Source organism: Chiloscyllium plagiosum, chromosome 41 (assembly GCF_004010195.1).
Source record: "Chiloscyllium plagiosum isolate BGI_BamShark_2017 chromosome 41, ASM401019v2, whole genome shotgun sequence".
NCBI lineage: Eukaryota > Metazoa > Chordata > Chondrichthyes > Orectolobiformes > Hemiscylliidae > Chiloscyllium > Chiloscyllium plagiosum.
Genome location: NC_057750.1, coordinates 10,175,084 through 10,194,374, shown reverse-complemented (window position 1 = coordinate 10,194,374; position 19,291 = coordinate 10,175,084). Strand labels below are relative to the sequence as shown.

At 42.1% G+C, this 19,291-nt stretch overlaps 2 protein-coding genes across 2 annotated transcripts; both read right to left on the bottom strand.

The window, feature by feature from the left end:
- LOC122542833 (melanoma-derived growth regulatory protein-like) lies at positions 1-4,109 on the bottom strand. The gene is made up of 4 exons (XM_043680913.1): positions 3,483-4,109; positions 1,533-1,666; positions 1,017-1,127; positions 1-128 (listed from the first exon to the last, which is right to left on the bottom strand). The coding sequence occupies exons 1-4, from the start codon at positions 3,616-3,618 to the stop codon at positions 108-110; spliced, it is 402 nt and encodes a 133-aa protein (XP_043536848.1). The 5' UTR covers positions 3,619-4,109; the 3' UTR covers positions 1-107.
- Positions 4,110-9,682: 5,573 nt separating this feature from the next.
- On the bottom strand, positions 9,683-18,045 carry snrpa (small nuclear ribonucleoprotein polypeptide A). Its single transcript, XM_043680912.1, has 6 exons — positions 17,917-18,045; positions 16,732-16,904; positions 15,880-16,047; positions 14,456-14,629; positions 13,744-13,832; positions 9,683-10,349 (listed from the first exon to the last, which is right to left on the bottom strand). Exons 1-6 carry the CDS (start codon positions 17,987-17,989, stop codon positions 10,190-10,192), a joined length of 837 nt encoding a protein of 278 aa, XP_043536847.1. The 5' UTR covers positions 17,990-18,045; the 3' UTR covers positions 9,683-10,189.
- Between the last annotated feature and the right edge of the window lie 1,246 nt (positions 18,046-19,291).

Here is a 19,291-nt window from a genome sequence, read left to right as displayed (position 1 = left end):
TCATTGGGCAAGACAGTTTATTGTAAACCTAACTCTGCAATGGCACTCCATGGCATTGACTGGCTGGTTTTGTGGGAGCCCGATTTCTTTCTGATCCTCTTCTTTCACTAACAGTAGAAATCCCAGTCCTACAAATACAAGTGAGCATTGTCAAAAAGGCTGTAATAAACTCATCTCTATAACTGAATTTCTTTTCATTTTTCCCATTGAATACTGACTCCTACTGGAGAACAGTTTCCACATGCATCAATTGCCCTCTGCTGCTCCACCCTTCATGTATGAGCACAGCTTTGGTATAGTATCAAACTTAAAATGTCGGCTTTACCACAATCTAGGCCAACATGCACATACTTATCCATGGCGATTTTTCTGGGCAGTGAACTAGGTCTGCGCTGGACAGAGAGTGGGAACAGGAATCCTGTCTGATTTTCCTACTTAATTGAAATTGGAGTCAGTGAGCATCGAGCAGAAATGCAGGCTGATTTCCCTGCTCACTTTAAGCTGGGGTCACTGGGCAATAATTGAGGAGCAACTTTTGGGTTATTCTCCTTTTTCTCAGCCTTGGTGAAAACAGTTGTTTCAACTTGCTGCTGTTCTAACAAAGATCAGCATAGATATGAGAGCCATCCGGAATTCTGTTCTCTTGTAGCCCAATGCCACTATGGATGTGGTATTAGTGAAGCAAGAATGGACCATCCTGGAGAGAGGCTCTACAGATTTAACACTAATTTGTCCATTCTGCCTGATAGTAATGAACATCGTACTGTTTGTTCTGCATTTTCTGTTCTCATTTCAGGTAGGCAGCATCAGCAATGTTTCTGCTTATTTGTGACTTGCTGTCAGGAGAATGAGCTGCTAGACAAAACATCTTTTATTGCGTCTTGTAACCTTCTGTGTGGCTCCACTGTGACACTAATTGTCCTGTGATTCCAACTATTGCCCCACTGTGCCATTAATTATCCCTCTATGCCAGCAGACATGAATAGCTGATGAAAGAGAAAGTAAAGTGCTCTTACAACTGTTGGCATTTCCACAAGTTCAGTCCCTAGATGTTGGAGCTCTCTCACAATCGACTTTGGGAAAAATCCAAGTGTTGTTGATTGCTCCCCAAAATAATCACCTTGAACCTAAACACAAACATTGGTTAGTCTTACAAATACCCATCTGTCTCGTAGTGGTCAGTCACACAGATATTAGTCAGTTTCACAGAAACACTGGTCAGTCTCAGTGTGGGTCAGTCCCATAGACACGTTAGTCTGAGATACTTGTCAGTCTCATAGACAATGGGTCAATCTCACAGAAATTCTAATCAGTCTCAAGACGGGTGGTAGTCAGTTTCACACAGATACTTGTCAGTCTCAGACAGACTTTGCTTGGTTTTACATAGACATCAGACAGTAACCACAGCCCAAACACCAGCAATGATAACCAAAGTACCACAACCAGCTCCAGAGCCAAGAGTGAGGGGCAGAAGTCAGTGTCAGCACCAAACACCTAAACAGACTTTATAGAGGTACTTGTCTCAGACTTACAGTCCCTTGCCAAAAGTTGCGTCCTTTTCCTCTAAGTTTTCCATAAATGTAAACGATCTGTCCCTGACGGATGTTGATGAACCTGCAGTCAGGACCTGTGTAATCTGCCAGTGCTCGAGCCATTGAAATTGGATCTACAAGGAAAATAATGTTTAACAGAGCATGCATTGTCCAGCTTGTGCACCTTTGGTTCAGAATCAAGTCCAGAAATATCCAAGGCATTATTTATCAATATTTTGAGGGGAAAAAGTCAGACAAGTTCCCTGCTCCTGATTGCTGTTCAATGCTGGGAATATTTAAGGGAATAAATGCCAACATTCCTTGTCTAGGTCCTCACATCAAGAGTAGTGGGGTCAGACGCCAAACTATATCTCCAGCAGCAGAACAAGAGACAGTGAAGAACTGACATGAGCTGCCTTCTTCCTATGGGAACACACTGAAAAGAAAGCACAAATCACAAGGAGTCTGGATAGAACAGATAGGGAGAAGAAGTTGTTCCCACCTTCTCAAGAGGATTGACAATGAGATAGAGTCATAGAAGTAGACTATTTTGCTATTTAGACTATTCGGTCCAACCATAGTCCGAATGGCCATAATCCCAAACTAAACTAATCCCATCTTTCTGCGCTGAGCTCAAAAGCCTCTAAAACATTTATTCATATACCTATCCAAATGTTACATGAACAACTCTGTTTATAAAAAACACTGCCCCTCATTTTTAAAAAAATATTTCTCCACTCACATTAAACGAAAGCCCCCTAAGTCTTGAAATCCCCCACCCCAGGGAAAAGACACCAGCTATTCAGCTTATCTATACCCCTCATGATTTTATAAACTTCTGTAAGGTTACCCCTCAACTTCCTACACTCTGGTGAAAAAAAACCCAGCCTCGCCTTGTAACTCAAACCCTCCATTCCTGGCAATTTCCTTGGAAGTCTCTTCTGAGCCCTCTCCAACTTAATAGATCTGAAGCAATTGACAAAAGAAGCAAAATTTGTACTGAAAAGCTTATACATGCAGTGAGTACTTAAGAGTCTAAAATTCACTGCCTGAGTGTGTGGTGGATGCAGGTTCATATTAGCATTCAAAAGGGAATTGACTTAATTGAAAAGGAAGAATGTGCAAGATTATGGGGAGAGTGGCTCTTGGTGAAATGCTGTTTTGAAGTCCTGGAGCAGTAAAGATGGGCCAAATGACCTCCTTTGTGCTCTATAACAATTCTGAAAGAAAACCAAGTCTACCAAAGTGAAATCAGATTCTGATTGTTGTAATAAAAATGGATAATGTTGGAGAAACTCAACAGATCTGACATTATCTGTGCAGAGTGAAAGAGTTGACGTTGAGTCCGACATGACTTATTCAGAACCAAAAGGGGCTGAAAAATGGTGGGCTTTATACTGTTGACAGAAGGGTGGGAGGACCGAGTGGAACAGATGGTGAAGGTGATTTCTGAAGCTCAGTTCATTCCGCTTGCCTGTGGAAAAAAAGTCACACCTTTTTACCCTCTCAAAATGAAGAGTTTTCACAGAACAAATAAGGGGAGAAATTTCTTCTGTTGGGGGTGGGTTTGTAAATAGAAGGCAGACATTTAAGAGAATTGGCATATACAAAAGGGGTTAGTGGAAAGACCTGTTTTGTCTAGCAAGTTTGTGATGATTGGAAATGCACTGCTGCAAAGTGCTGTAAGCAGAATAGCTTTCAAATGGGGAAATCAAATAAATACCTGAAAAGAGACATTTTGCAGGATTTTGGGGGGGGGAAAGAGGAAAAACCAACTGGTGGGACTAATTAGATAGGTCTTTCCAGGGAGACATTACTGACATGATGGACCAAATTTAAAGCTTGTCAGTTGAACCAAGTAATGTTCAGCAAGGTTTCTACTTTCCAAAGCAGCGTTAAACCCATCCCTGCAGCGAACTGATTTTCACTTATATGTTGAGGATTACTTACGGCTGCATTCCTCATCTGCACACAGCTTCCTTTTAGCCAGTTTATGCATCACTTCGCCCCTGGCGGAGAAGACACCACCAGCACAGAAGACAATCACACAAAAGGCCATTACTGTCAGAGACATCTCTCGTTGCATTATTTTTTCAGACCAGCACAAAACTCTGAAACCCCGAGTCCTGGAGAGCAGAGGCAGCTTTGCTTGAAATACTGACTCTGTGGCCTCTCGGGAGCCCCAGCTTAATGTTTGCTCAGTTTAATGAACTAGTTTTGCAAGCCAAAAAAAATGGTGTGGAATGTCCTTCCCGACAGGAACTGGCTGGAGGCAAAATCACAACTGCCTTTCTAAATAAACTCAAAGCACAGCAGTGTTGATACCTTCTCAACACAGAATAAAAATATTTCTCTAATTCTGATGTTTGAGTTGGATTTGAAAAGCTAATTGGAATGTTGAGTGGTTTCTTTTAAAATCTCTTCACCCTCTTTCAGAGTAACAAATAAACCACACTGATAATATCTGGGCACCTGACAGTCCCTTAGACAGACAAGGAGCATTTTTCAATTTTGCTCACCCTGGAAATAGAGCAAAGCCTGTGTTCTCAGGGCTGCTTCACTATGGCTTAAATAAAGCTTCCTATATATTATCCCAAATCAAACACTCTCAATGTAGATATTGTGAACAGTCGACAAAACTCTAGTCTACACCAGGGTAGTCCAAAGCTCACCTGATGAGCCACATCTTGATTTTGTTTTTCATTCAAAGTTTTGTGCGTTGAAGATTTTTAAATAAAATATACATTATCCTTTGAAAATATGAATTTTAAAGCAGAGGTGAAATATGTGGCTGCAGTTCCGTGAAGATTATTTTTAAAGAAAGAAGGCTGGAAAGTCATTTGGACAAATGTGCTAAAAACAATTTCCAATGAAGCATGTGATTTCAGATGAATGTGTAGCAGTATGCCCATGGAGTTAATTGATGCAGTGTTTACAAAGTTGAACTCACATGACATACAGAGAAAACAGACCAGGGATGTGTTTTTTTTTCCCCTCATCGAATTCTCATAGAATCACTACAGTGTGGAAACAGGCCGTTCGGACCAACAATGCCCACACCGATCCTCTGAAGAGTAACCCACCCAGACCCATTCCACTATCCTATTATCTTATACTTACCCCTGACTAATGCACCTAATCTACACTTCCCTGAACACTATGGACAATTTAGTATGGCCAATTCACCCTAACCTGCACATCTGTTGAAGGAGCAGCAACTTGAAAGCTTGTGATTTCAAATAAACCTGTTGGATTATAACCTGGTGTCATGTGACTTCTGACCTGGTCTATCCCAGTCCAACACTAGCACCTCCACATCATTAGTTCAGTTCAGAAGAGCAGGTAAGTGTATGATGTCTCAAAGCTGTACGTTTATTAGTTTTCAAGCTGTCAGAACTGAAGAAAGGTCCAGGCCATGAGAATTGGAAAGTCTGTAAGCCGTCAAAACTATAAAGTCAGTTAAGTAAGACATTAAAGATTTAAGAAAGAAGTGGTTCTTCATGAGGATCAAGAATCAGTACATTGTTTGAAAAAATGGTTGCAACTTTGTTTTGCTGCTTATGTTAAGATCTTTCTAAAGTATCATATGTAGCTTGTTTGCATGATAAACTTGTGTTCTATAGAACAAAGATCACTGGTAGATTCATTTACTTGTGACTAACCACATGGTAAACTGCAAACATTAGGATTGGACTTGGTCAATATTAGAATCAGTTGGGAAAATGTTTTGCACAACACAAATCATAAATTTGAAAATAAAAATTAAGTATGAAAAAACCAATCACTAAGAAAAGTCAAAGCAATAAATTGGTGAAGTTAAAAATTTTTTTTAAAACCCATCAAAATACCGTTTAGCAAAGTTCACAAAACCCTACTTGCCTTTTGACTTCACATGATACACTAGAGAGAAGGACAGACTAAGCCCCAACTCTTGGTCAGCAGGGCGTGGAGTGAAGCTAAAGAGTTGCATTTAACTGACACGTTCAACTTTGGCTGCACACTTTCAAGCTGGCCTCGGTAGAACTCATGCAAAAACAAAAGCCCAGACTTTCCATTTCTCCCAGTCTGGTATATGGATACCTTTCTGGGGTCAGTGCATGTGTGGCTCACACCCAGTCTCAGGGATCTCAAATATTCATCCATCTCTCTCCTGCTCCCTTCTGTGCCTGTTCACTTTCTCTCACCCTCCCGTACATGCGCACTCCACCTCATACATTTCTCCTTTTCTCTCTTCTGAAACTGCCTTTGTCTCACATCTCCTAGGACTGAGCATCCACTCTACCATTTTGACTGCAGACTGCATGGAGAGCAAGAACCTTGCCTTCCAGCCCAGGGGCCACTGAGCCGCTCATTTGCAGACTTTTCCCTGCACCCACATGCTTACAGTGGATGTTCGTGTCCAGATCTCAAGTCTGAATGAAACCATTCACCTTCATACTGTTCACTGCTCCTCCAAATCAATTCAGCAAATCGAACACCGACATGGCAGGTTGGATTCTGGATTGTGGGTCATTTGTTGGACAGGACTGTTCGACACTGTCCGCGTGATGTTCCTCTGCTGTTTGCATCAACACTGTCAGGACAGGCGAGGCATATTAGATATCTGGCTTGACTCCCCATACGAGCTGTTGCATGAAGCTGCCAGTCCTGTCCACCCCTGAGCCATGTTTCTGTAATTACTATCATATCCCAGTCCCTCGTTCCTAACCATGCTCTGAGTTCATCAGCCTTCCCTGTTAGGTCTTTTGCACTGAAATAAATACAGTTTAATTTATCAGTCCTACCTTGTTATCTGCTTTGTCTCTGACTGTTTCAGTCACTTCTTTTCAACTGTACCAGTCTCATCGATTTCTTTCCTCACTACCTCCTTGGAAACCACCCCCCCCAAATCTTACTAGTTTAAATCCTGCCGAAGGGCTCTAGCAAATGTCCCTGTCAGTACGTTAGCCCCCTTTCAATGTAGGTGCAAGCCATCCTTCTTGTTTAGGTCACTTCTACCCCAAAAGAGATTCCAATGGTCCAAAAAGGTGAATCCTTCTCCCATACACCAGCACCTCAGCCACGCATTCACTTGCTCTATTCTCCTATTCATACCCTCACTAGCTCGTAGCACCCTTATTACTCTCAAGGACTGCCTTTTTAAATTCCTGCCTATTACTATATTCTCCCTTCAGAATCTCATCCTTTCCCCTTCCTATGTGATTGGTTCCAATATGTACATGACCTCCTGCTAGGCCCTCTTCCCACTTGAGAACATCCTTCAACCTCTCAGACATCCTTGATCCTGGCACGAGGGAGGAAACACACCATTCTAATTTTTTTTACTGCTGGCCACAGAAACATTTGTCTGTGCCTCAGACTACAGAGTCCCCTAACACAATCGATCTCTTGGAACGCGATGTACCCTTTATTGCATTAGAGCCAATCTCAATATCAGAAACTTGGCTGTTCATGCTACATTCCTTTTAGAATCCATCACCCCTTCCATTTCAAACAAGTATGCTGTTTTGGAAAATGTAAATAGCCACAGAAGACTCCTGTACTACCTGCCTACCTCTCTTACCTTTCCCAGAGTTAACCCATGTATATGACTATCTGCAACTTTTTCCCCTTCCTATAACTGCCTTCCATCACACCCACTTGCTCTTGCAAATCCCTCATTGCCTCCGTCGCTGCAACTGATCCTTCTGATCTGGTAGGATTTGCAAACATTGGCATTTATTGCAGATGTAATCCTCAGTAAAGCAAACTCTCCCAAAACCCACATCTGACAAGAGCAACATATCAGTAAGGGCCATTTTGCTTCTTCCAATCTGCAGACCCAGAAAATAACAGTCTTATTCATCTCCAAAGCACTGCTCCGGGCTAACTTTAAACTTAAATATAAGCCATAAGTATTATCAAAAAACATCTCGATAAAACATAGAACCTACTCTACTCACTAGAACCTTCCTCTACAGCAAGACCCCAAGGATATGAGCTTTCGGGAGAGGTTGAATAGGCTGGGACTGTTTTCCCTGGAGGGTCAGAGGCTGAGGGGTGACTTTAGAGAGGTTTATAAAATGAGGACGAGCATGGATAAGGTAAATAGACAAGGTACTTTCCCGGAGGTGGGGGAGACCAGCAACCAGAGGGCATAGTTTTCAGGTAAGGGGAAAAATATAAAAGACCTAAGGGGCAATTTTTTCCATGCAGAGGTGGTGTATGGGGAATGAGTTGCCAGAGGAAGTGCTGGAGGCTGGTACAATTGCAACATTTAAAAGGCATCTGGATGGGTTTATGAATAGGAAGGGTTTGGAGGGATATGGGCCAAATGCTGGCAGGTGGGACTAGATTGGGTTGGGATATCTGATCAACATGGACGGGTTGGACCGAAGGGTCTGTTTCTGTGCTGTAGGACTCTGAGTCTAATTGGCTGTTGTTGGTCAAGGTTGCAGAACAGCTCAAGATCGCCCACACACTGCTAACCAGACAAGGCCGTTTATGAAGCAAAGTCCCATGTGCAAGTTTCTTCCCTGTCCAATGTTTCATTGAAATCCCACTTCAATTAGCAACATGCACCAATAACTATTCAGACCAGAGTAAAAGTGTCAGGATTGGTGTAGAAAAAGACACTAGCGTTTACTTCAGTCAGGAGAGACAAACACCAATAGCATGCAAACTAACTCAATGCTGGTTAAAAAAAATCTACTGGTCTGAGAATCATACTTCACACAGTAACATTCTGAACTCCCAACGTGCTCACCCATTTCCTAATTAGTCGAAGCAAATGCAAATGTACTGGCCTTATTAGACTAAGTACAGTACTCCATTAGAGGGGCATTTGAACTAGTACTGCAACCCAAGTGTCTTAATGCTATAAAAAAAAAACTGATTAAGTCAGCTGCAGACCATGCTCAATACATGGAGGTATAAAAGCTGGTGCTGAACCTCAAGTCCACTTGCCATTTCCTCCCCAAACCCTTACTTTACTGGTGCATCACTTCAACTTGAATATCACTGCACTGGCAATGCAGAAGCCTGTTTAAAGCTCTGGGGTCAGAGGTTCAAATAACTCCACAGCAGCTATCAATTAACATATCTGGAATATTCAGTAATGGGGACTACCACTGTCCAGCCAGAACACTCAGCAATGTGAATTTTTATTGCTATATCCCCCAGTGGATAAATCACTCAACAAAACCAACCCCAACGAGTTTAGAGAACAAAGAACTGTGGACAGTGAAGATCTGAAGCATTAAAAAAAAAGTCACTGGAGAAACTCAACAGCTCTGGCGGCACCTGTGAAGAGAAAAACAGACTTAATATTGAGCCCAGTTATCCTTCTTCACAATCCTGAAAAACTGGACTCAAAATAAATCTTACGCAAATCGTTTAAAACAGTCAGGAGACAAGACCTTGAGCAATTAACTCACTTCATCGTGGCCATGGGGAAATCACATCTTCGTTCAGAGAAGTCTAACACAATTCCAAAGAAATACAGAATGTGACAAGTTATATAGAAAATTCAAGCTCACTGCCCATAATTACATACCCTAGGGGCAGTCAAAGTTCCCATACAATTTCCAGATCTACGTTTCTTTATGTCTATAAAACTGAATGTTATACTCCAGGATTAACTAGGCTTTAATTACCAATAAAGGGACAGAGAGAAACAATGCATCATTCTCTGGGATAGAGCTAAGACATCTGTGGAACATCTTGCAGCTGCAAGGTCAGTCTTATCAGAGCAGAATTGTTCTCACTACACTGGCTGGCTAGAAACCTTACAGCAAAATATCCTTTATGGCAAAGGGCGTGTAATTAGGGGCAGTGAGCTTGTATTTTCTATGGAATTCGTAACATTCTGTATTTTTTTAGAATTGCGTTGGACTTCTCCAAACGAAGATGTGATTCCCCATGGCCAAGAAAATCTATTTAACTACTCAAGGTCTCGTCTCCTGACTATTTTGTTTTACATAATATTTATTACCTCCAACAAGGTTTGAGTAGAGTATAGACAGCATAGTTCAGCTAAGTCAAATGGCCTTTTCCCATGTATTTTGTTCACCTCAGTGGCAGATCCTAGAGTTGAAAAGGGCAAACAAACAAGCTCCATAGTCCTGTAACATGAGAGTGTAGTTGTGATAAATAAACATTCTACTCAGCAGTTATATAAAAAAAATTTATTTGTGTTGTTTCAGTAAAGTTTGAAAGCTCCAGGTGCAATGTCACGGAGACTCTGGGTGAAGAGCTTTCTTACACCGTGTGATTAAACCAAACTGTTGCTTGCCTCAGCCTGTCAGACACATTCACGCAAAAATGTAGCCAAACAGGGCCAGCCAAATGCCAAGTAATAACATAAATGGAGATTTAGAATTCATTCTTCTCTCATTAGGAGGAGGCCATAATTTGCTTTCTGACATTATTAAAAAAGGGCAAATGAATTAATTTTAATTTGATGGACCCAGGAATAGGACAAGGGGGAGAATCCATCACCTGGGCATGAACAGTGATCCAATGGGCAGGGCAAAGCCAACGAGTCTGCTCACTTAACACTTACCTGAAGCATCAGAACTTTAAAAATCTAATACAGGCCAATTACCCACAATTTTAAAAAAAACAAAACAGCTTTTGAAAATAAAGCCAGAAATAACCAGTTCAATCATCCTGACCCCTCATTTCTTTGCAAAGGAGATTTTCATTGCATTCGACTGTGTGATCTTGAATCCCTGAAGCGCATCACGTGCTGCCCCAGCCTGGACCTCATTATCAAATTCCACAAAGGCAATGTCATGACGACCAGGTACCAGACGGACTTCCTTAAATCCAGGGAATCTGAGGAAATACAGAGAAAGTCTGATCAGCACATGGTTGGGGGGTTTGAAGCAGAGTGTACCTGCGATTTTTGAGATTTGTAGCTCAGGTTGGAAGTTTGTTCACCAAGCTGGCAGGTTTGTTCTCAGACATTTCATCACCATGCTAGGTAACAGTGAGCTTCTGGTGAAGCACTGATGTTCTGTCCAGTTTCTATTTGTGCGTCTTAGTATTTTAAAATGGGGGATATCATTTCCGGTTCCTTTTCTCAGGAGGTTGGTAAATAGGGTCCAAATCGATGTGCTTATTGATGGGAGTTCCAGTTTGAATGCCAGGCCTCGAGGAATTCCCATGCAAACCTCTGTTTAGCCTGTCCTAGGATGGGTGTCGTCCCAGTCGAAGCAGTATTCTCCCTCGTCTGAATGCAAGGGTATTAATGATAGTGGGTCATGACATTTGGTGGCTAGTTGGTGTTTGTGTATCTTGGTGGCTAGTTTTCTGACTGCCTGTCTGCTGTAGTGTTTGTTACAGTTCTTACAGGGTATTTTGTAAATGACATTCATTTTGCTGGTTGTTGGTATAGGGTCTCAAGGCCCTAAAACAGACAGAACACCATCAATTCACTGGAAGCTCACTGATGTTAGCTAGCATGGTGATGAAATGTCTGAAAACAAACCTGCCAGCTCAGCGAGCAAACTTACAACTTAAAGAGTGTACCTTCCCGACCAACTTGTGATAAGTGCTTGTCACAGGTATTAAATTCACTAAGGTTCCTTCAACAGCATCTTCCAAACCAGTGGCCTCTGCAATCCAGAAGGACAAAGGTAGCAATATGTGGCAACAGCACTCCCTCAAGTGCCCCCCCAAACCACATACCACCCTGATTTGAAACTATGTTGGCGCTCCCCCACTGGAATACTGGAACCCTCTCCCTAACATCATTGTGAAGTATCTCAATGACGTGCACTGCAGCAGTTCAAGGCAGTGGCTCATCACCTTCAAGGTAAATTAGAGACAGGTGGCACTCTTGTCAATGACAGCCACATCCCATGAACTTAAAAAGGGTTTACACTACATGAGACTGAGTGGTTCTTAACCAATATATTAATGCCCCCACCCAAAGAGGTTTGCGCTGTTTTTGGAAGGTTGACCTTTAACCCTATTTCTCCAGGTTTGAGCAACATGCAACTGTTCCCAGAAGCCAGAGAGCTTACAGTGAAACTCATCACCCTTCCCAACAAACCAATGGCAGTGGGATAAATCCACTGCTCACTCAGGAAATTAGATCTTCACAGAATATACTCCCTAACCAGACCACACAGTATGGAGAACAAAAAGTTGAAATAATTCTATAAAATTATTTATTCACGCTTTTATTGCATAACCCCAATTCTTTGGAGGTGGTGGCAGCTGCCTCCTTGAACTGCTGTAGAGAGACCACCATTGTTTTGGGGGTAGGTGGTGGTGGGGGGGGGGTGTAAGAAGAATGCTTTAACACAATGGCAGTGATATATTGCCAAACCAGGATGGTAAGAGGCTTGGAGGGGAACTTGCAGGTGATAGTATCCCAATAAACTGGCTGCCCTTAAACTTTCAGGTACAAGTGGTTGTGGGTTTGGATGGTATTGTTTTAAGGATCTGCAGTAAATTTTGGCAGTGCATCATGTACATATTAGACACTGCTGCAACTGATTGTCAATGGTGGTGGGAGTGGATGCTTGTCATCATGGTGCCAATCAAGCAGGCTGCTTTGCCATAGGGTCATACAACATGGAAATGGGACTTTTGGTCCAACTATTCCATGCTGACCATGTTCCCAAACTAGTCCTAACTGCCCGAGTTTGGCCCTTATCGATCCAAACCTTTCCTATTCATGAACTTATCCAAATATCTTTTAAACAATGTAACTGAACCCACATCCACCACTTTTCTCTGGCGGTTCATTCCACACAAAACCAAAACAAGTTGCACTTTATATCCTTCTAAAATTTTTCTCCTCTCACCTTAAACATATGTCCAGAGTTTGAACTGCCCCACATTTGGGAAAAGATCTTTGCTATTCACTTTACCCATGCCCCTCGTTATTTTATAAACCTCCAAGGTCCTCAACCTCCTATACTCGAGTGAAAATATCCCAGCCTATCCAACCCATTTTTATAACTCAACCTACAATCTCAGCAACATCCTGGTAAATCTTTTCTAAACACACTCCAATTTAATATCATCCTTCCTGTTCAGGATGACTAGAACTGGACACACCAACATCCTTTAAACCCTCAACATGATGCCCTAACTCCTATACTCAAAAGGTCTGAGCAATGACGTCAAACATACTAAACAATCTGAAATCACCATGTCTACATGTGACTCAAATTTCAAAGAATTATGCACCCAAACCCCTACGCCTCTCTTCTACATAACTACCTAGGGCCCTATCATTATTTATAAAAGTCCTGCCTTTGTTTGTTTCACTAAAATGTAACATCTCACATTTATCAAAATTAAGCTCCATCTACCACTTTTCAGCCAGTTGGTCCAACTGATCAAGATCACTTTGTAATCTTGGTTAGTATGTTTGCTGATGAACCTAAATTAGTGGTACAGTGGACAGTGAGAAAGGTCATCTGAGATTTTATCTAAATACTTGATTGGCATCATGTTGACAAGCATCCACTCCCACCACCACTGTCAATCAGTTGGAGCAGTGTCTAATATCTACACAATGCACTGCCGAAATTCACTGAAGATCCTTAAAACAGCACCTTCCAAACTCAACCAAAATTTTATCTAAAAATTTCTCATCCAAATCATTTTTTAAAAATCACAAGTGGATTCAAATACCAATCACTGTGGAACACTGCTGGTCACAGGCCTCTAGGTAAAAAAAAAACCCGTCATCACTACCCTCTGTCTCCTGCCGTAAAAACAATTTTGTATCCAATTGGCTAGCTCACCCTGAATCCCATGTGATCTAACTTCACTAGTCTACCATTTTGAAATTTATCAAATGCTTTATTCAAGTCCAGTCCTCAACTGTATCAAGCTTCGAATGCCGTTTGAGCAATATCCATCTGGGCAAGTGAGTAGTATTCCTTCACACTTCTAACTTGTACATGGTTGACAGGCTTTGGGGAGTCAGGAAGTAGGATTCCTAGCCTTTGACCTGCACTTGCAGCAGTAGGTTTATATGTTGTGTTCAGTTGAGTTTCTGGTCAATGGTAACTGAAAGGATGTAGATAACCAGGGATTCGATGATGGAATACCAATGAATGTCAAGTGGCGTTGATTAGATTGTCTTTTATGGGAGATGGTTATTGCTTGACATGATTGTTACTTACTCCAGCCCCGAGCAGCATCTTTGCTCAGTATCAACCCCCCATTCCAAGAGTCAAGATTCCCACTCCTTCATACTTACTGGTTGAAAAGCATGGATAGCATTAGCTCATTGGTCTCCTCAGGCAGGTTGGTTAAGAAAAGGATGTGATTGGGTGGATTCTCAGGCACCTGGAAACCAAAGGGATGGCAGTTAAAGAGTGTGGTATAAAAGTCTTTGCAATAATAACACAGCCACATCACAAACACTTACCAACCCCTCGTGTCACTCAATTACCAGCAGCACATATACATATCACTTGGTCCCAAAGAGAGGCACCATATGCAATTCTCTCTATACCCAATACAGAGTGATTCATACACTACATATTAAAAGCATCAAGGGATATGGGGAGAATGCAGGAAGTTGACATTGAGATGGATTAGCCATGATCTAATGAATGGTGGAACAGGCTTGAGGGACAGATGGCCTAGTTCCTCTCCCTATGTTCCTAATTGTTGTGCTCTGAAAGCTACACCCTGATTCAGTTCAGCAGCTGCTAGCCACTGAATTGCTAAGAGATACTGGTAGCAACAATAAACCACAGCCCAATCATTTCACCTAACTCACCAATTACAAATCCCATAGAGGACAGAGTTTCTTGGGCAACAAGGGTACCCATGAACCAAGCACTTTTCTTGAGTATTCAGGAGGAAGCTAGCAAGCTTTCATCCAGTTGATTACAATTACTAGAGGGAGGAGTACAACAACAGCTCTAACATCATTTCAGCTACCTTATCAACCAAATACTTACTGTCTGAGCTGGTGGTGGCATTTGTCCAGCCATCATCTGGCCAGGAGGGATGGAACCTGGTGGCATCTGTCCAGGGGCCATACCAGGTGGTGGCATCATCCCTGGTGGGGGCATGTAGTGAGGCTGTCCTGGCATTGGCATCATCCGTGGGGCTTGGCTCATCATGGGCATGCCCTAGGACAAACAAACACCAAATAAACATACAATGCTTTATGGAACCAGTCAATGAATTCGACACAATGGTCAAGAACCAACTGCAATTGCTGTTGACACTCAGCATGTTGCAGAGAATTTTCACAAAAGTCAAAAGAGAGTGAATTAAATCTTAGCAGACATCACCTTGCTGACTTAAGTGAGACACAAAAGTAAACTATATCGCCTAGATCCAGTCTGTTCACAAGGAGAAACAGCTTTTCAGAATCAAACCTACCAAATCCCCTCAGGGTCTATGTTTCAGTAAGACTGTTAAATCTTGAAAATGTCTTTAATGTAAATCTCAACAACAAAGGAGTCGAAAGGCAAGACTGAAAGTAGAGTGAAAAATGGAGTTTGACAATGTTTGGGGTCAAACAGCAGGGATTCCATGGAACTGAAGATAGTCACTGATTGAGCTAAGGGGCATTCTATTTAAACGCTGAAACTACCCCCCAGTTCTCTCCTTCGTTCTCCCAACCACAAATTTCTGTCGCCAGCGACTGACCCAGGGGATGGGAGGAACCACAACAGTAAAAAAGGAAAGCAGGGCCAAATGAAAACCTGGCAAACTAATGTTTGGATTAACTTTGGCTTCTCTTGTACAGATGGGAAAACCAATCCCAAAAAAATTAACAAAAAAAGTTAACAGTAAGACAGATTTATTTAATTGGAAAGATTAAACAGAATGTTGTCATAGAAAGACTAGTGAAGCCCAAAAATCTAGTAGGGAATGTTCCTCATAACCAATTTTCAACATATCAGTTGGCTCAAGTAAAATTCATTTGGAAAGTGAGAGAGAACAGGAAGTAGACAGGACACCAAATACCAGCTGACCTGGATGCCCTCGCTTAGTTGGTTGAGCGCAACAGTAAATGAAAACACCTCAAATTAAATTAGTAGGAAGGACTGCAGATTGACATAAAGGTCTCAGAACTCACCAAATATGTGCTATTCCCCTTCCCTGATTAAGGAAAGGTTACTTCATTTCCATTCAATTTGCACACAGATGTAGTTCTCTACAAAAGCAGTCAAAAAGCGTGGTGCTGGAAAAGCACAGCCAAGGAGCAGGAGAGTCAACGTTTCGAGCATAAGCTCAAAATGCCGACTCTACTGCTTCTTGGACACTTCCTGACTGGCTGTGCTTTTCCAGCACCACGCTTCTTGACTCATCTCCAGCATCTGCAGTCCTCTCCTTCTACAAAAGCAGTCCAGAGACAAATCATACATACTGAGACAGGAGGGGGAACTGCGTTAGCTGTCGGGGGTGCTGAAGCCTTCTTGTTACCAGAAGGCTCGGGTGCCTTTACTTTCCTCTTCTCCTTCTTCCGGTCACGTTCCACATAGGTGCCCTTCATCTTGGCAATAATATCGGAATCAGTCTTTGCGTATTGAATCCGCTGTGGACAAGGGGAAAGTGTCACATCACTGAAACTTCATGTGTTATTTCCACAAAGGTTACCCCATGAGAGCGTGTAGAAAACATAAAAAACTAATATACAGAACATTAGATTTGACTGGCCTCTACAGTTGCAGAGAGAGAGACTTTTAAGCTGCTTTTCAGCCAAAAAGAAATCCTTCACACAACAGAGTTTTCCAGCTGTACAGAATTAGAATACTGCGGAAGAGAGAAACCCAATGCCAAAGATTTCCATCTTGAATTCATCAACACAAGTACCAGGCAGCCAAATTTCATGCGTAACACAACAACTTTTACTATAGGGACAAGACAACTAATCATCCTTTTCGCCCACAACATATCTTGCTGTGATGGTTTGAGATTCGGTACTCCTGAATTTGCCCTAATGAATAGATACACAAATGAGCAAAATCAGAACTGCCCTGCCTGGAATGTAATTTTTTTTCCTGACCAGTAGACTCTCATGAAACACAACATTTAGCCTGAACTGTAGGACCAAATAGCCTGAGCTGTAGGACCAAATAGCCCATCTCTGGATTACAAATTCATCATGCTCAGATCAGTCATCGCCTAACTGCAGTGGAACACAGATCAGGCAAGAAGCACAAACACTAATGTCATGTTATAGTACAAACCGTAGGACAAAGAACTCTATAGTGCTCACCATTGGTTTATCATAGAAGGGAAAACCCTGCATTGATCTCAGCGCATTTGTAGCACTGCTGACTTCTTTGAAGATCACAAAGGCCTGGCCTCGCATTTTCAAATTCCTGGAGACAAGGATGTCCAGAATCTGACCAAACTGTGAAAATATGGCATATAGCGATTTCTTCAACTCTAGAAAAAGAAATATAAGACAATCAACTTCAGTTTTAATCTAGCCACAAGTATAATTGCAGCCAGACCTGAACATGAACTTGAAACCACAATTCAAGTTCATGAATGTTTAGTAAATGTGCTTGAAAGAAAGTAGTGGTACACTCGCGATGTCATATTGTGCACAGCCCAGTCAACTTATAACAAGAACACCACAGAGAGTTCAAATAAGATTTACTTATAATTACAAAACATAGGAGGGTATAATTCAGTTATACAAGGCATTGGGGAGACCATATCTGGAGACAGAATATTATGAGTGAGCAAAGTGGAGTTATCAGATCACCTATGATCTTACTGAAATGTAGAACAGACTGGAAGAGTTGAGTGGCCTATCCGCTGTAATTGATATGTTTGCTTTAGGAAAGACTGAACAGACTGGAGCTCTTTTCTCTATGAAACTGAAGGGAAAGTTTAGGAGATGGCATTTTTAACATTATAATCTTTATCATTTGAAAGAAATTCAACAAAATGGACAACAGTTGGATTTAAAAGAGATCTGAGGGGCAACTTTTTACACATAGGGTAGTTTGTACATGGATTGAACTGCCAGAGGACAGGTACATAAATAGGAAAGGTTGAGGGGAATATGGGCAAATAGGACTAGTTGAGTTTGGAAAACTTGGTCGGCATGGAAGAGTTGGGCCAAAGGATCGGTTTCTGTGCCACAGACGGGCAAGGACTCTATAACAAGACATTGTATACAATCATTGAGCACTCCAAAACAAGTGATCATGTATGCTACTTATTAATAATTAAAAAGAGGGGTTGGGAAAAATTTAAGTTGTGAATTGCCAGAATTTGCCACCACAGGGATAGTTGATGGAAATCTGCTTTAAGAATCTAAACAAACGTGAGGGATAAGGAATAGATGTTAAAATTCATTTATGGTAAATACACATTGTTGACTGGACCAGCATTTATTGCCTCACCCCAACACATTGCTGACCCAGAACGACTCCCGAATACTTGCCATCTTTCTTGATCTTCTCATTCAGATTGTTGATGTAGATAGTGTGGTTTGGACGGGCCTCTTGAACAGACATGGCTCTACCCTTGGACTAACTAGAATTCAAAGCTGAGAGAAACAAAACACAACGAAAGTCAGTTTCATAGTTGTCACTAATTTAATTAGGGAAAATGTCACAGTGCTCAACCCAAATCAGAGATCATGAACTCAAAATCAACTATGGCAAGCTGTGACATTCAATAAATCTGAAACGTTTTATGATCCTGTTTCAAGGATGATCAGTTAAATTTAACCTATTAACTGTCGCTCTTCAGGGAAGGGAACTCCACCACCAACAGACTCATGTACCAACTAAGTAGCTCTGACTGAATACCCTTAAGTGGCTCAGCACCACATTCCCTAATTTTCTTAATGGCTGCATGCACCTCCAAAACTTGTGCACTTTTAAAATTGTAAGTCAACGTCACGATCAACATACCGACACCAATCACTGTGCACAGAACATCACGGTGTACTCACACACGTGGGTCTTAGAGGAAATACTGCTCAGCATGTCATGTGGTTACTATATAGAATCAGAGCCGACAAAAGATTACTCAATGCATCGCTAACACTGCTCCCAGCTTCAAATAACTGCAGCACAAGGTACACCTATAAATGGTAGAAATGTAAGCACTGTGGCTATGTTGCTAAACTCCCCTAAAGCTAGGACAACTCGAGCACACCTCCTACATCCCCGAGTTAAGAGAGCTTATTCCCCTTCCTTTTCCTCCTTCCCTAGAAAAGGTAACTCCACAATCTCTTCACCCACATTCTGCCTCCAATAAACAGAGCAGCATCCCCCACCCTCTCTCCAAGAAAAATGGCAGCCCTTTCCTCACCCTCTCTTGCTGAAGAAAGGCTCATGCCCGAAACGTCGATTCTCCTGCTCCTTGGACGCTGCCTGACCTGCTGCGCTTTTCCAACACCACATTTTTCAGCTCTCTCATCATCCAACTCAACAGCCAGTCCCTGCTTTTCTCCCAGATCTTTTGATCCCTTTAGCCCCAAATGCTATACCCAACCCATTTTTTTTTACACCATACAATGTTTTGGCCTCAATTGTTTTCTATAACAGACAATTCCACAGGATCACCAAGCTCTGGGTGAAGGATTTTCTCATCTGTCTCCAATGGCATACCCTGTATCCTTAGATACCCACCCACTTGAGTTAACCTCCTTGCCCATTTATCCCTCCTTTTTTGTTTTAACACCCTGCTCTCTTTACTCATAACTCACTCTCCCCCTGTTCCCCACGTGCCCACCCTCCGCCCCACCCCATGTGCCCCCTCTCCCCATGTGTCCCCCCCCTCCCCACGTGCTCCCCCTGTTCCCCACG

What these genes read in the sequence shown, in the direction of transcription:
- LOC122542833 (XM_043680913.1), bottom strand. Translation starts at nt 3,618, where the DNA reads ATGCAACGAGAGATGTCTCTGACAGTAATGGCCTTTTGTGTGATTGTC. An exon ending in GCAACTTTTGGCAAGGGACT is followed by an intron (nt 1,128 to 1,532) that starts GTAAGTCTGAGA and finishes GTTTGTGTTTAG; the next exon opens with GTTCAAGGTGATTATTTTGG. An exon ending in TTGTGGAAATGCCAACAGTT is followed by an intron (nt 129 to 1,016) that starts GTAAGAGCACTT and finishes TTGTATTTGTAG; the next exon opens with GACTGGGATTTCTACTGTTA.
- snrpa (XM_043680912.1), bottom strand. Translation starts at nt 17,989, where the DNA reads ATGTCTGTTCAAGAGGCCCGTCCAAACCACACTATCTACATCAACAAT. An exon ending in CAGTTCCCCCTCCTGTCTCA is followed by an intron (nt 14,630 to 15,879) that starts GTATGTATGATT and finishes TGTTTGTCCTAG; the next exon opens with GGCATGCCCATGATGAGCCA. An exon ending in CTATCCATGCTTTTCAACCA is followed by an intron (nt 10,350 to 13,743) that starts GTAAGTATGAAG and finishes GTATTTCCTCAG; the next exon opens with ATTCCCTGGATTTAAGGAAG.